General features: G+C 39.6%; 1 protein-coding gene across 3 annotated transcripts in view; it reads left to right on the forward strand.

Moving 5' to 3' along the window:
- The first annotated feature begins 687 nt into the window (after positions 1-687).
- LOC143028145 (cytoplasmic aconitate hydratase-like) overlaps positions 688-12,479 on the forward strand; it is a 74,481-nt gene continuing 62,689 nt past the window's right edge. Inside the window, exons 1-2 of one of the 3 annotated variants that reach the window (XM_076189825.1) lie at positions 688-790; positions 10,971-11,066. In XM_076189825.1, the coding sequence (XP_076045940.1) occupies positions 778-790; positions 10,971-11,066 (109 nt within the window). In that variant the 5' untranslated portion in view covers positions 688-777. Of the gene's footprint in view, positions 791-1,003; positions 1,027-10,970; positions 11,067-12,479 lie in introns of those variants that run through there. The other 2 variants (XM_076189827.1, XM_076189826.1) reach the window with 2 other exon arrangements.

Here is a 12,479-nt window from a genome sequence, read left to right on the forward strand (position 1 = left end):
ATCCATACTCATAATAGAAATGAACTAGAAAGGTTTGGCAAGGTCATCTGCTCCATGTCTTGCTCTTCATTTTCAAACTTTACTGAACATCCCTCTCCTCTCCAACCTACGCCTCATTATCTATCCCATTTAATTTGTTTATCATTTAGAACTAAGAAGGTTGTGGAAAAATAGTGAGGATGTATTGAATGAAAAAATATTGAGGTATAAAACAATGGTATTTTTTAAAGTATGGCTGCGTTTATTTTTAGAATAAGAAGACGAAACAGTCCAAGCTTACAACATAGACAACTCTAAATTTTACAATGACGGAGCACACAAGCATAGTTAAATCCCTATATGTAACAGCTGGGTATATAGAATAGAGTAGAATTAATTTTCATTGACTACGTGCGGGTCAATCACTCAATTGCACAGATGAAATTGCAGCGCAGTTACTCATGGGTGTGTCGTCATTGTTTGCAGACGACCCACAACTGATTGCTGACGTCAAAATTACTGCACACATTCTCATTGGAAAAACTGCTGGGAGACAGGTAATTTTATATTATGGAATTGTAAAGTTTTTCAATATATATTATGTAATAATTTTGGATTATAAATATCAAATAGACAATTTTGTATAAAAGATGGCAAGGTAAATACTGAATCTCAGGGTAGGATATTTACTTTTCATTCAAATGGTAGCAGCGAATAAATCTAGCGGATTTACTTTGCTTGATTTTAAAATAACATCTAACGCAATCGGTCTCAGTTGTAATATCGAGTTGAAGAAGAATGGCAGGAGAAGGTAAATTATAATTCAAAAGTGTAGTATTGGTAGTGTATTTCATAGTTGTTATTAGAAATTATTTTTGCATAAGCACAATATGCGGCTGTTTGTCTAATAACACTTATGAACTGAAACGTAACATGCACAAACAAGTAGTCCTACTTTAATCTTAACTTGGTCATTGAGAAAAATAAGGTGATAATTTAGATAAGACAAGTTTATCTATTTGTTCTTCCAAGTGAAGGTGAAAATGGGTATGTTAATACCTTTATTTAGTCTGATGTGTTTGGTAATAATTAGAAAAAAAGAATAGTACAAATACTTCAGGGTATTATGTTAGTCACTTAGTGGTAAGACAAAAAGGCACTTTTTTCATCTAAGTTCCTTCACTTGTCTTAGTACGAAGGTCGTTTTAATGATTATGTATACAATATATACAGATCTGACAATAATAATCGTTCATTCTGGTTCACTGTAATTTGTACCAAGTTTTTCAAGTGTCAATAGAAGTAGTTTAGGCTACTTAGTCTTAACTTAAGAGTCTCTTAAGACTTAAGTGACTCTTGAACCATCAATATTGTGACCTCCAGGCAATCTATAGGATGCCTGAGGCTGCTGCACGCTCTTGCTTATACATGTATTTATTACTCAAAAACTGACACCATTTCATTGGTGTACGTATGACAGGACAATACAGTGAGTATATTTTCCATAGATATTTCCTCACAGATACACACTGATGATGTTCTGGTAGAGGCTCATGCCTGTGACTCCAGCTCAATAACCTGATTGCTTGTTATTCCCAGCATGTACAGTGGTGGTGGAGGTTATTTGTGCTCTATAGTTAAACTTCTGTTTTTGGCTTTTCCATATTTTATCTAGTCTTGATTCAAATTGTAACACTTTGTCTGTCTGCATTGATCACCCACTGGCAAATCACTTGGTTTACTTGGAGAAGTTCTTAGGTCTGTCCTCACAGCTTTAGTGATCTACTGCTCTTGCCAGTCCTGCTGTCCCTCCTCACAAGGTCCAGTTGGTCTGTTATGGTGTTGGAGGATACCCTTCTGATGGCGGTGTAACCTGGCATTCCAAGTATTTACTAGTTTTCCTCTCTCTTTAAAAATATTTTAATTTCCTCTTGTTATGTAGTTTCCCCTCATTTTAGAAATACCTCTTATACATTGTCATACTTCTAGGTAATCTTGTAAGTTTCAATTTGATCTCCTCTTGATCTTCCATAGGCCAGTGTCGGTAGATCTAATTCCTTCAGCTTTTCTTCATAACCATGTCCTTTCAGCTGTGGTATCATTCTTGTGGCTCTTTGTTGAACATTTTCAATAGCCTCCATGTCTTTAACTAGATGAGGACACCAGATTTGATTACCATATTCTAAATAAGGCCTTACTAATGCAGTGGACAATGCTTTCAGGATGAGTATATCAAGGTGGACCAAATTTTTCCTAATAATGTCAAGAATGTTGTTAGCCTTATTGATTTTCTCTGCTACATGCTCAGTGAATGTCAGATGGTCATCAATGACGACTCCAATGTCCTTTTCATTTTTAGTGCTGGTTATGTTGCCATACATCTTGTACTCTTGTTCTTTAACATCAGATCTTCCTATTCTCTCCATTTCAAATCCTGACACCGGCTCTACTACTCTCGTAATAACTCTTGACAGCTCCTAAAAGCTTTCCTCCTATCCCATATATCTGCAATACCTCCTACAATGCCTTCCTGTTTACCCTGTCAAAAGCCTTTTCCAAATCCATAAAAACCCAAAATACATCCTTACCTTTTCACATGGCTTTCGCACATATGTCTTACCACAAAAATCTGATCTACGCAACCTCTACCTGTCCTAAACCCACTGTTCCTCACCAATTACTCCCTCTGTTCCTCTCCTAATCCTCTCAATCAAAACCCTGCCATAAGCCTTCCCAACTACACTTAACAAGCTAATCCCTCTGAAACTACTACACTCACACTTGTCCCCTTTACCCTTGTTAAGTAGAACTATACAGGCACTCTTCCAGTCCTCTGGCACTCTACCCTCTCTTAATTAAACAAACATTAAATAACCTCACCAGCCAGTCCACCATCACTACCTCCTTTTTTCAGACATTCTGCATGACATCCATCAAGACCAGATGTCTTACCTGCTCTCATCATCTTAATAACTGCCTTCACTTCATCCTTCCTTATTTCTCCTTCATTTTCCTCACTCATCACGGTCATTTTCTTATCGCTTCCCACTGCAACTACCTTTCCGTCCCTAACCTTCTTCACATTTAGCAACTCCCTAAAATACTCTGCCCATTTTCCTCTTACTACCTTCTCTTCCATTATCATCTCTCCATCTGCCCCTTTTACCTTTTCTTCTCTACTTGAAAGCAAAGAAATGGCTAACAAACTTAGTAGCAGGAAGAGTGGAGAGTAGCCCAAAGCATCCAACTATCTGGGATTAGGATATTGTACAAAGGAGTCCCCCAAGGAGCAATACTTTCATCTGCACTATTTTAACTTTGTCACAAGTGATCTCACCACACCAACACTGGAATATATATTACAGCTGTGAAGAACACCTAATCATACTAAGACAAACTAGAACACTGGTTAAGACAAGATAGAGTGGAGGCCTCCTCACAGAAATATTCAGCGACATTGCTTAGCTCAGGGAACCATGAATTGGAGAAATGTCCAACAGTGGAGTTTAGTGGCCAGCTTCTTTTGAACAAGTCTTGAGAATTGTAGACCATATTTATATTTGTATATCCTTCAGCCCATGAAAGACCAAACAGTGAAAATCAACAAGAAAATGAATATACAGAGATAAATAATAAATGCAGGTTTTTGTTTGTAGAAAGGCTTTCTAATCAGTCTACAAACAGTTCATAAGAACCACTTCATGATACCTCCCTGGCATGGTATTCTACAATCAAGAAAACCCTACAAACTAAACAAAACAAGAATTCAAGAAAAGTGACCACTCAATTCGTTACCCCACCTAACTCCCCTTTACGCCTTACAGAAAAATCCCTCCCATAACAAGAAAGGACTACATTACCACATCTTCATTCAAGACACCATCCAGCTTGAAAACAGTACCAACATAGAATAGACCTAGCCATAGAAGCAGACTGCTTCAGCAATGATAACTGAACAGAAAACACTGAGCACATGTTACCCTATTTCCATTCATAGACAACAACACATAGGAAACTTCTAGAAAAAATAAGAAGCTACATAATTGGAGAGAAGTGTTTGAAGTGGATCGGAGCTTTTGTGGAGTCTAGAAAACAATGTGTAGTAGTGAATAGCCAAAAATCAGAATGGCATGATGTGAAAAGCAGCGTCCTTGAAGGGTCTGTGGTGAGACCATTATTGTTTATCCTTTATATAAATGATCTACCGAAGTTTTAACCCCTCCGATACAATAATGCCTGCATAGGCGTCATGAGGAGTAAGTGGGTACGCGAGGATGCCGATGTCGGCGTCTTGATTATATTTATTGTAGTTGTACCTGTGTGACCCCCATACTCTGTAAACTGGCTTCATCATATTTTCCATGGTTATCAAAATTCACGGGTGAAAGAGAGAATGAGCAATACAGCGGTGACTTTATTTTTTATAATGCAAGTATTATGACGCAACACTGCACGTCTGGCAGCTAATGCTGCCCGCAAGATTTTGGCCTGGAGTGAAGGGGTTAAGAAATGGAAGTGAACTATACTTGTATGCAGATAACACCAAAATCTACAGGCAAATTAGAACCCAGTGCAGGATTGTACCCGCATATAAAGAATATGAAGTAGTCACTGGTGAACTTTGTTCAGGTGGAGTAATTGTTCTAGTTATAATTTGGTCTTGATGCCTCTTTACTATCTTACCAGAAGGCACTGAACACTGATAGGACAAAGGACCAGTTTGTTTTACAACTGTAGAAGGGATCCACTTAGAACCATTAGGAACATAGTTGCGAATCATCACTGGTGATTCAGGTGAGAGGTGTATAAATCGAGGAGCATTAGTATGTTCTTTCTTTTGTGCTTGCTGTTTCTTAGATACTCTAGAAGACACACCATCTGCAGGCCATAAAAGGTCCAGACGCGAGCGGAGGCGTCTGAACTCGGCTGGTGAGACACCAGTCGTAGAATGCGGAGTTAATCTATAATTAAATAAAAATCTATCCATTCATGAGAGTTTGTACCATTTTCTCTGCCAAACCATTGGTAGAAGGTTTGTATACTGCTGTAGTGATGTGCCTAATTCCTGAATTATTACAAAATTCTTTGAACTCCTGAGATATAAAACATGGACCATTGTCCGATACAATTGACACCGGAAGTCCAAATCTAGAAAAGGAATGTCGCAAGCACTTGATAGTTTCCTTACTTGTAGTACCAGAAGTAGGATAAACGTCCACCCACGGCATAGTCAACGTGAAGACGATGCCATGGGCGATCAGGCCATTCCCAAGGGTGTAGCTCTGCCTTAGAAGGCATAGAAGCGCATGACCTTCGATAGAGTAGTCTTTTCGAGTATGTTCTTTGATATCTCCACTACCTACGGGTGAAGATTCTAGAAAATGTACTAAGTTAGTCCAATCAGCGGGCACTGGAGTGGAATCTGTAGTAGACATCACAAATAATTGTGAAATTTGCGCAAAGCATAGACAATAGCTAGTGCCTCTTTCTCTAGCTGAGCATAGTTTCGCTCTGAAGACGTTAGCGTGCGAGAGGCAAAACAGATAGGTCTCTCCTCACCATCAATTACATGACATAGTACAGCTCCTATACCATATGAGCTGCTATCAGCTACAACTACTAACGGTTGTTTTGGATCAAAATGCACCAGTGCTTTTGATTTCAAAAGAGTCTCCTTACATGCGGAGAATGCAGATTCTTGTTCCTTACCCCAGACCCATGGAGTTTTAGCTTTTAGTAAGTTATTTAAAGGTGCCAACTTAGAGGAAGCTTGAGGTATAAACCTTCGGTAGAAGTTTAGTAGCCCTAGAAAGGATCTCAATTGAGAAACATTAGTAGGTGCAGGTGCATTTGCAATAGCCTGAACTTTATCCTTTGTAGGATGTATTCCTTCCTTATCTATCTTGTAACCCAAATATGTTACACATGGAACACCTAAAGTACTCTTCTCAATGCTCAACCTCAACCCAGCCGATTGAAGGGTTGCTAGGACTGTTCTTAGTCGTTCTCGGTGCTCAACCTCACTAGCCCCGGTGATTAGAATATCATCGAGATACACGAACACCCCCGGTAAATCTTTCAGGAGTTGCTCCATCGCCCGTTGGAAAATTCCAGGAGCTGCAGAAATCCCAAAACTCAACCTATTATATTGGAAAAGACCACGATGTGTGTTAATTACAGTGTACTTCTTAGAATCCTCGTCAAGGCATAGTTGAGCATATGCCTGAGACATGTCCAACTTTGAGAAAACTTTACCTCCACTTAATCCACTGATTAAATCATCAAGGGTCGGAATAGGGTAAGTGTCGAGTCTAGCAGCTCGATTTACAGTAAGTTTATAGTCTCCACACAACCGAATCTTACCATTAGTCTTCACTACTGGAACCACCGGTGCGGCCCAAGAACTATTAGTCACCGGAGAGATAATACCTTCTTCAAGGAGTCTGTCAATCTCCTGATCAATCTTAGCTCTGAGTGTGTACGGAACAGTACGTGCTTTACAAAACTTTGGTGGGACCGACTGATCAACCTCTATAGTGAACTGACGTTCCTTATAGCAACCTAACCCCTCTGAAAAGAGTTCAGGAAAATCATGCAACATAGACGTAGCAATAGCAGAACCAGCTGAGAGTTTATTAGCCTCCTTTAACAGGCCTAGCCTCCTCATGAGAACTCTACCCATTAAACATGGACCTTTCCCTTCGACTACAACCAACTTTGTCGCATCTACTGAGGAACCATCTTCAAGTTTAGCAGAGACAGTTATGTCTCCCAATACCTTTAGAGGTGTACCTCCATACGCATTCACCACTGTAAGAGATGCATTTAGCGGAGGACGTTCTGATTCCACAGGCCAAAAACCCTCATACTGACATCGAGGCATTAAAGAACAAGTAGCGCCTGTGTCCATCTCCATAGGAACACGCACTGAATCTAGGGTGACATCCACCATGATAGGCTCGTCACTTACATTCTCTGAAATAACATATACATATTCATAACTGGAATCAATTGAGGACTCCGTGGGCAACTCGGTACAGTCAGTAAAGTTTACATTACCCTTCGACGGAGTAGTCTTGGACTTCGATGTGTAACACATCTTCTTAAGGTGCCCCTTCTGTTTACACAAATGACATGAAGCATTCTTGAAAGGACAATCACGCTTCCAATGCAACTTACCACACCCTGAACAAGGAGTCTTAGGAACATTAGACATATTTCTAGCACTGGAAAAATTAGTAAATTTTGTCTTACTATAAGGATAGCTCGTAGAAACTGTACATGAAGCTTCCTCAAGGGGACATATACTGTATGAGGCAATGGCTATTGCTGTTTCATCCAAATAAGTGTAAATTCACACATTGGAAATTGTAGTGTAAGAAATGATGGATATAATATGAATGAAAAGATGACAGAAACAAGCACAGAAAAGGATATAGGAGTAATAATCAACAGCTATATTTCTTAAACCATCTTGCAGAAAAGATAAAGCTAATAGACTTGTAGGACTTATAAGAAGAACCTTTGTCTCCTTGGGTGAAGAAATGTTCAAGTCTCATGTGGCACTAATCAGACCACATTTGGAGTATGCAAACCAAGTATGGGCTCCATATTTGCTGAAGGACTTAGCTGTAGAAGGAGTGTAGATGAGGGCGACCAAACTGGTACCAAAACTTAAGGAACTGAACTATGAAGAGAAATTGAGGAGACTGAAACTACCCATACTATCATTTAGACGTGCACAAGGCAGTATGGTTGAATCATTTAAGATCCTGACAGGAGTGTACAGTCCAGAAGTATGCCAAGATATTTTTGTACTAAGGGAAAATGGCAGAACCAGAGGACATCCTATGAAAATAGTGAAGAAAAGATCAAAGTGGGATAAAAGGAAAAACTCATTTTGTAACAGAATAGTAAATGCAGTAATTGGAATACACTGCCCATGTATGTGATAGACTCAAAATCAGTTATTAAATTTGAGAGTAATTTAGATAAAGCATGGAGCAGCCAAGATTTATTATATAATTATAGAGCTAAAATTCAATATGATAATATTATTCAATCTGATACCATGACTTGTTCAATTCAAAGTCCAGAGATGGATACACAGTCCTAAGGGCCTCTTCCAGAAGACTACTGTAAGGAACTGTAATGTCTTCAATGAATGACTTGAGCTAATCCAGTGGCTGTTGCTGGTTACCTGGGAGTTGTGGATTTCCTGCAAGAGAAATCTGGTGTCTTGGATTGATTGGGGAGTTGTTTTGAAGTTGGATGATAGGACAGCTGTTGGTGATTTTGATTAAGTGTAGCTTTTTTTTTTTTTTTTTTTTTTTTTCAAGAATTAACTCTTCGAAGGGAGCAAGGAAAGGGCTAGGGATGAGTGGAGAATGACTGTGTATAGATGATACTGTTATGCTAGGAGAGGAAGGGTGGGGGATAGGGGGGTGCTTATGTGTGAATTATATTTTGAGGCAGCACAGAGGGATTTCTCCCCATCTCTTTTTCTGTATGAGGGGATGGAGAGTAGGGGTTGCCAATTAAGTGAAGTGGCCTTGCTGTAGATATACTGTGTCTTTCTACATTGCCCACTGACCCAGGGCAGTGGGCGGGATACAGGAATGACGCATCATCCATGAGAAGCTAAGGGTGGTGGATGGGAGTGGAATGGGTGGGAGTCGGTACATATCTTTGACTTGGCTACCTCCTTTATAAGGGGGGAAATGTTCTTGGTATATAGATAGTTAGAACTCTTGTGAGGCCAGATACTGTAACGTGTTCTCAAGGTAGTTGTACTTGATGAAAGTAGAAAACATGGTGAAAAGATGTGCAGCCTCTTGCAGGCATATGTATGTATATATATATTTATTCCCAATCTTCCACTGATAATGGTTTTTATCTTGCTTGTTATCAAAATATTTAGAAAACTCTTGAGCCCAATGAAAACCTGATGAATTATTGAATTTACAGGTATTCATCTCTATGCATGTTCTAATAACACATTTTCACTTTAGCACACCATATAATATTGGATTTTTTTTTTTTTTTTTTTTTTTTTCCTGTGCCAACAGCATTTGCAGAATGTGCCCCATCATGCAGACATCTGGTACACGAACTGATTTAACATAAAGACATATTCAAATAAAGGAGAGTGTAAGAGACTAAGCCTACACTAGATAGTTCAGTTCTAGTATTAGAATAAGGATATGTTCATTCATAATGCAGTATGTATTTATTTGCAAAATAGATTAATTTTTGTGAAATGATGGGTGGTGTTTCATCCCCTTCCCCTACCCATGGGAAGGGGATGTAATTCTGGTGGGAATTCATTCCTTTTTTCTATTTGAGCTATTTTCTGATTGTGCAACAACCAAAAGAATGTATATATGGTGTGAATAGATGAATACCTGTATATATCAGTTGTATTATTATGTTTGGGGCAAGGATACAGGACTTGAACTGGAATGCATGAAATGCAGATAAATAACCAATCCATTGTAAGATGTCAGAAAAATATCAGCAAAAGGATGAACAGGAGTTTTTTTTTTTTTTTTTTTTTTTTTTAGTAATGTAGAGACAATTATGTTTGAAATAACAGATAAAACATTTGCCAATGGAATAGCCAGACAAGGTAATTTCCCCTCATTGTGATTAGTGATTAAGGCATGTTGTAAGGGCTGATAAGATAGAGCTCACGTGTATAGCAAAAGTTGATAATTTTTCTCCATATTTATTTATTTATTCATTTTCTTATTTTGCTGTTTTTACAGGTATCTTTGAGTTTGAGAATATTTTTGCAACAAACATTTTCTGCTAAGGTGATGGGTGAAATGAGCATTCATTCACAGTAGTATTATATGAAGTTCCCATTGTAATGTAATCAGCTCTGGGCTGGGTATCAGTCATGGTCAGCCAATTATCTTAATGGTCTTGTTTGCCTGCAGAATGTCATCACTATCTACTGTGGTTGAGTTGAGTGTTGGTTGTTGTTGTCCATCTTCTTCCTGACACTCGGGTGCCATTTATATTAGGAGGAGGCAAAGATAAAATCAGTACAAGTTGTAGTTTGGAACTTTATTTCCTTGTAACCTTTAATTACCTTTTGAAAGATATACAGCAGGTGTATATACACACTGAACATTAGTGGTTATGTTAGAATAAGATAGGTATGATCAGTTGTGGAGGTGCTAGGTCTTGCTGCACTGCCTTTGACCTAAGCAGTGGGTGTGGGACAGGGATGACCCTTTATCTATAGGGAGGTAAGGTAGAAGAGACATACAAATGGGTGATGGGTGGGTGTATGCTTTGGTTTTCCTCCACTCCCTTCTCCATAGAAGGAAAGGTCCTTTTGGGTGTGTGTGGGTGTACATATGATCAGCATTTATAAGGTTGCATAGGGAAGCAGCAGATCATAGACAAAGAGTAATGCTAATGAATGACTGATGCCTTGAGTTTTTACAACCAGGAAGCTGTAACTTCACAGTGATTAGCAGTGGTTTTTTGGTGACGGACTGTACCCTAGAAGTGCTATTTCTTGTACATCACATTTAGGTAAATACACTGTACAGGCAGAAGTACATACACTTGATGAGGTGGATGAATACTTATGCACATACAAGTTTGACCAATGGAGACAGATTAGATCCTATCTTTCACTATATTCTATAATTAGATAAATACAATGAGGGAAAAAATGCCCAGAGCTTTCACAGTTCATAGTACCCAATAGTCAAGTTTGGAACAAATAGTAAAAAGGGGTAGATTTTCATATATGTTTACACATTTGTATGTGCCTCAGAAGTTTTCATAAATCATTGATGGGTGTAGAGTGGAATTGTACTTTGACTCAACCACACACCTGTAAAGGGGGTGTAAAAGGCCTTTTGTTATGTATGTATATACATATTGATCTTTTAATTAGATCATGCCAAGTTTTATAATGAATATATTGCAAAATCCTGAAAAGATTGACACAAAATTTATTTTTCCAACAGGACCCAACCCCTTTTCTAGACTACTCAGCAGTTTAGAAGTCTTCGAGAATAGCTACCAGTTTTATGACTTAACAAAACTTCAGGACAGCCGATATGGTAATGTACTAAAGTGACTTTATTTTTCTTTATGTATAACAGGGAAGATTATTTTGCATTTAGTACTTGCTGTCAAGTGTACATACAGATAATCTTTCAACACTGATAATCTTTGCTGATAGCACACAATATGGCTCTATAGTTCTTGAGGATTATCCTATATTTAGTGATAATGAGTCCAAAGGCATGCATGGATAACTTGATAGTTACCGAGGAACCATGGGTCTTAGGGTGCCAATAAAAATCAAAAGTTAAATTTTTTTATCATACTTTATTGGGATTCTGTATTATACTGAGGAACTACCACATGCAAATTTTCAGCATGGTTGGGTGATATTTAGGGGTGGTGGATGACGATTTTGTAATTCCACCTTCAGCTATGTAAGGGAAATCGTCTTTTCAAGTGCTTCATGGCAATATTCTGCCCTTTTTCAACAAAATTTTCCTTCCCCCAGCAGCCTGCTGGTCCCCCTGTGCTGCACACACATAGTATTAGCCCCTCGGTGGGGGGTATCATGGGAGACCATCCCACTCATTGTCACCATGTTGACAGGGGGAGGCTATCTTTGAAGGAGGTGCTGGGCTGGTGGTGGTGGTGGTCTTCAGTGACCTGGAGGAGGAACTGGTGCTGTTCCTCGTCTTTCATCAGACGAAGATTGAACGCTTGCATCAGCGCCACCCCTCGCTCCACCGTGTCGTTGGCCACACGCATTCCTTGTATGAGGCAGCAGGTGTCACCAAACGTCTTCTCCTCTTCCCACTTCTGCGGATTTGTGGAAAGGAAGTCCGGCAAGATACCAAGAATATCCAGGGGGCATCGAGACCTCTTAGAGGCAGACGAAGACCGTGTTGCCATTGTTACACTCTCTTCTGGAATGTTGATTTGTTTGGGGGCTTTCTCTGCTCCTTCTTGGTGCAGGATGGCTTGGGCAACAGTTTGTTTGGTAGAGGGAGAGAGCTGCGGGTCGAAGAGGGACAGGCCGATCAGGTGTTCACTCAGATACCAGAAATGATGGTTCAGTACCTTGAAGCATGCCTTTCCAAGAGGAGAATCATGGTATTCCAGGAGGTCCTTTCTGAGTTGGAAATCATTGGCCGGGGCGTAGGTGGGGAGCATGGACTCAAACCAGTGGATGACATAGACTTCAGAGATGAAGAAGGAGAAGCGCTTGAGGCCTGCGATCTCCCCCGGTGTGACCAAGCTGGTGATCTGCTCTCTGAACAGCAACATCTTCAAGGAGATTATGCGTGCCATCCACTGCGCTTGGTGGAGAGCACCAGGGTGCTGTATCATCATCTTGGGAAGAGCACCTCCGAGGAAGGTGATGGTGAGCTCCGCCAGTTCCCTGTAGTCGTCTTGGGGCTGCCTCTGGATCATGATGGCATTCAGGGATTCAATGATGGCTTTCCTCT

The sequence above is a fragment of the Oratosquilla oratoria genome, chromosome 9 (assembly GCF_046742065.1).
Source record: "Oratosquilla oratoria isolate Oo_2021 chromosome 9, ASM4674206v1, whole genome shotgun sequence".
Classification (NCBI taxonomy): Eukaryota; Metazoa; Arthropoda; class Malacostraca; order Stomatopoda; family Squillidae; genus Oratosquilla; species Oratosquilla oratoria.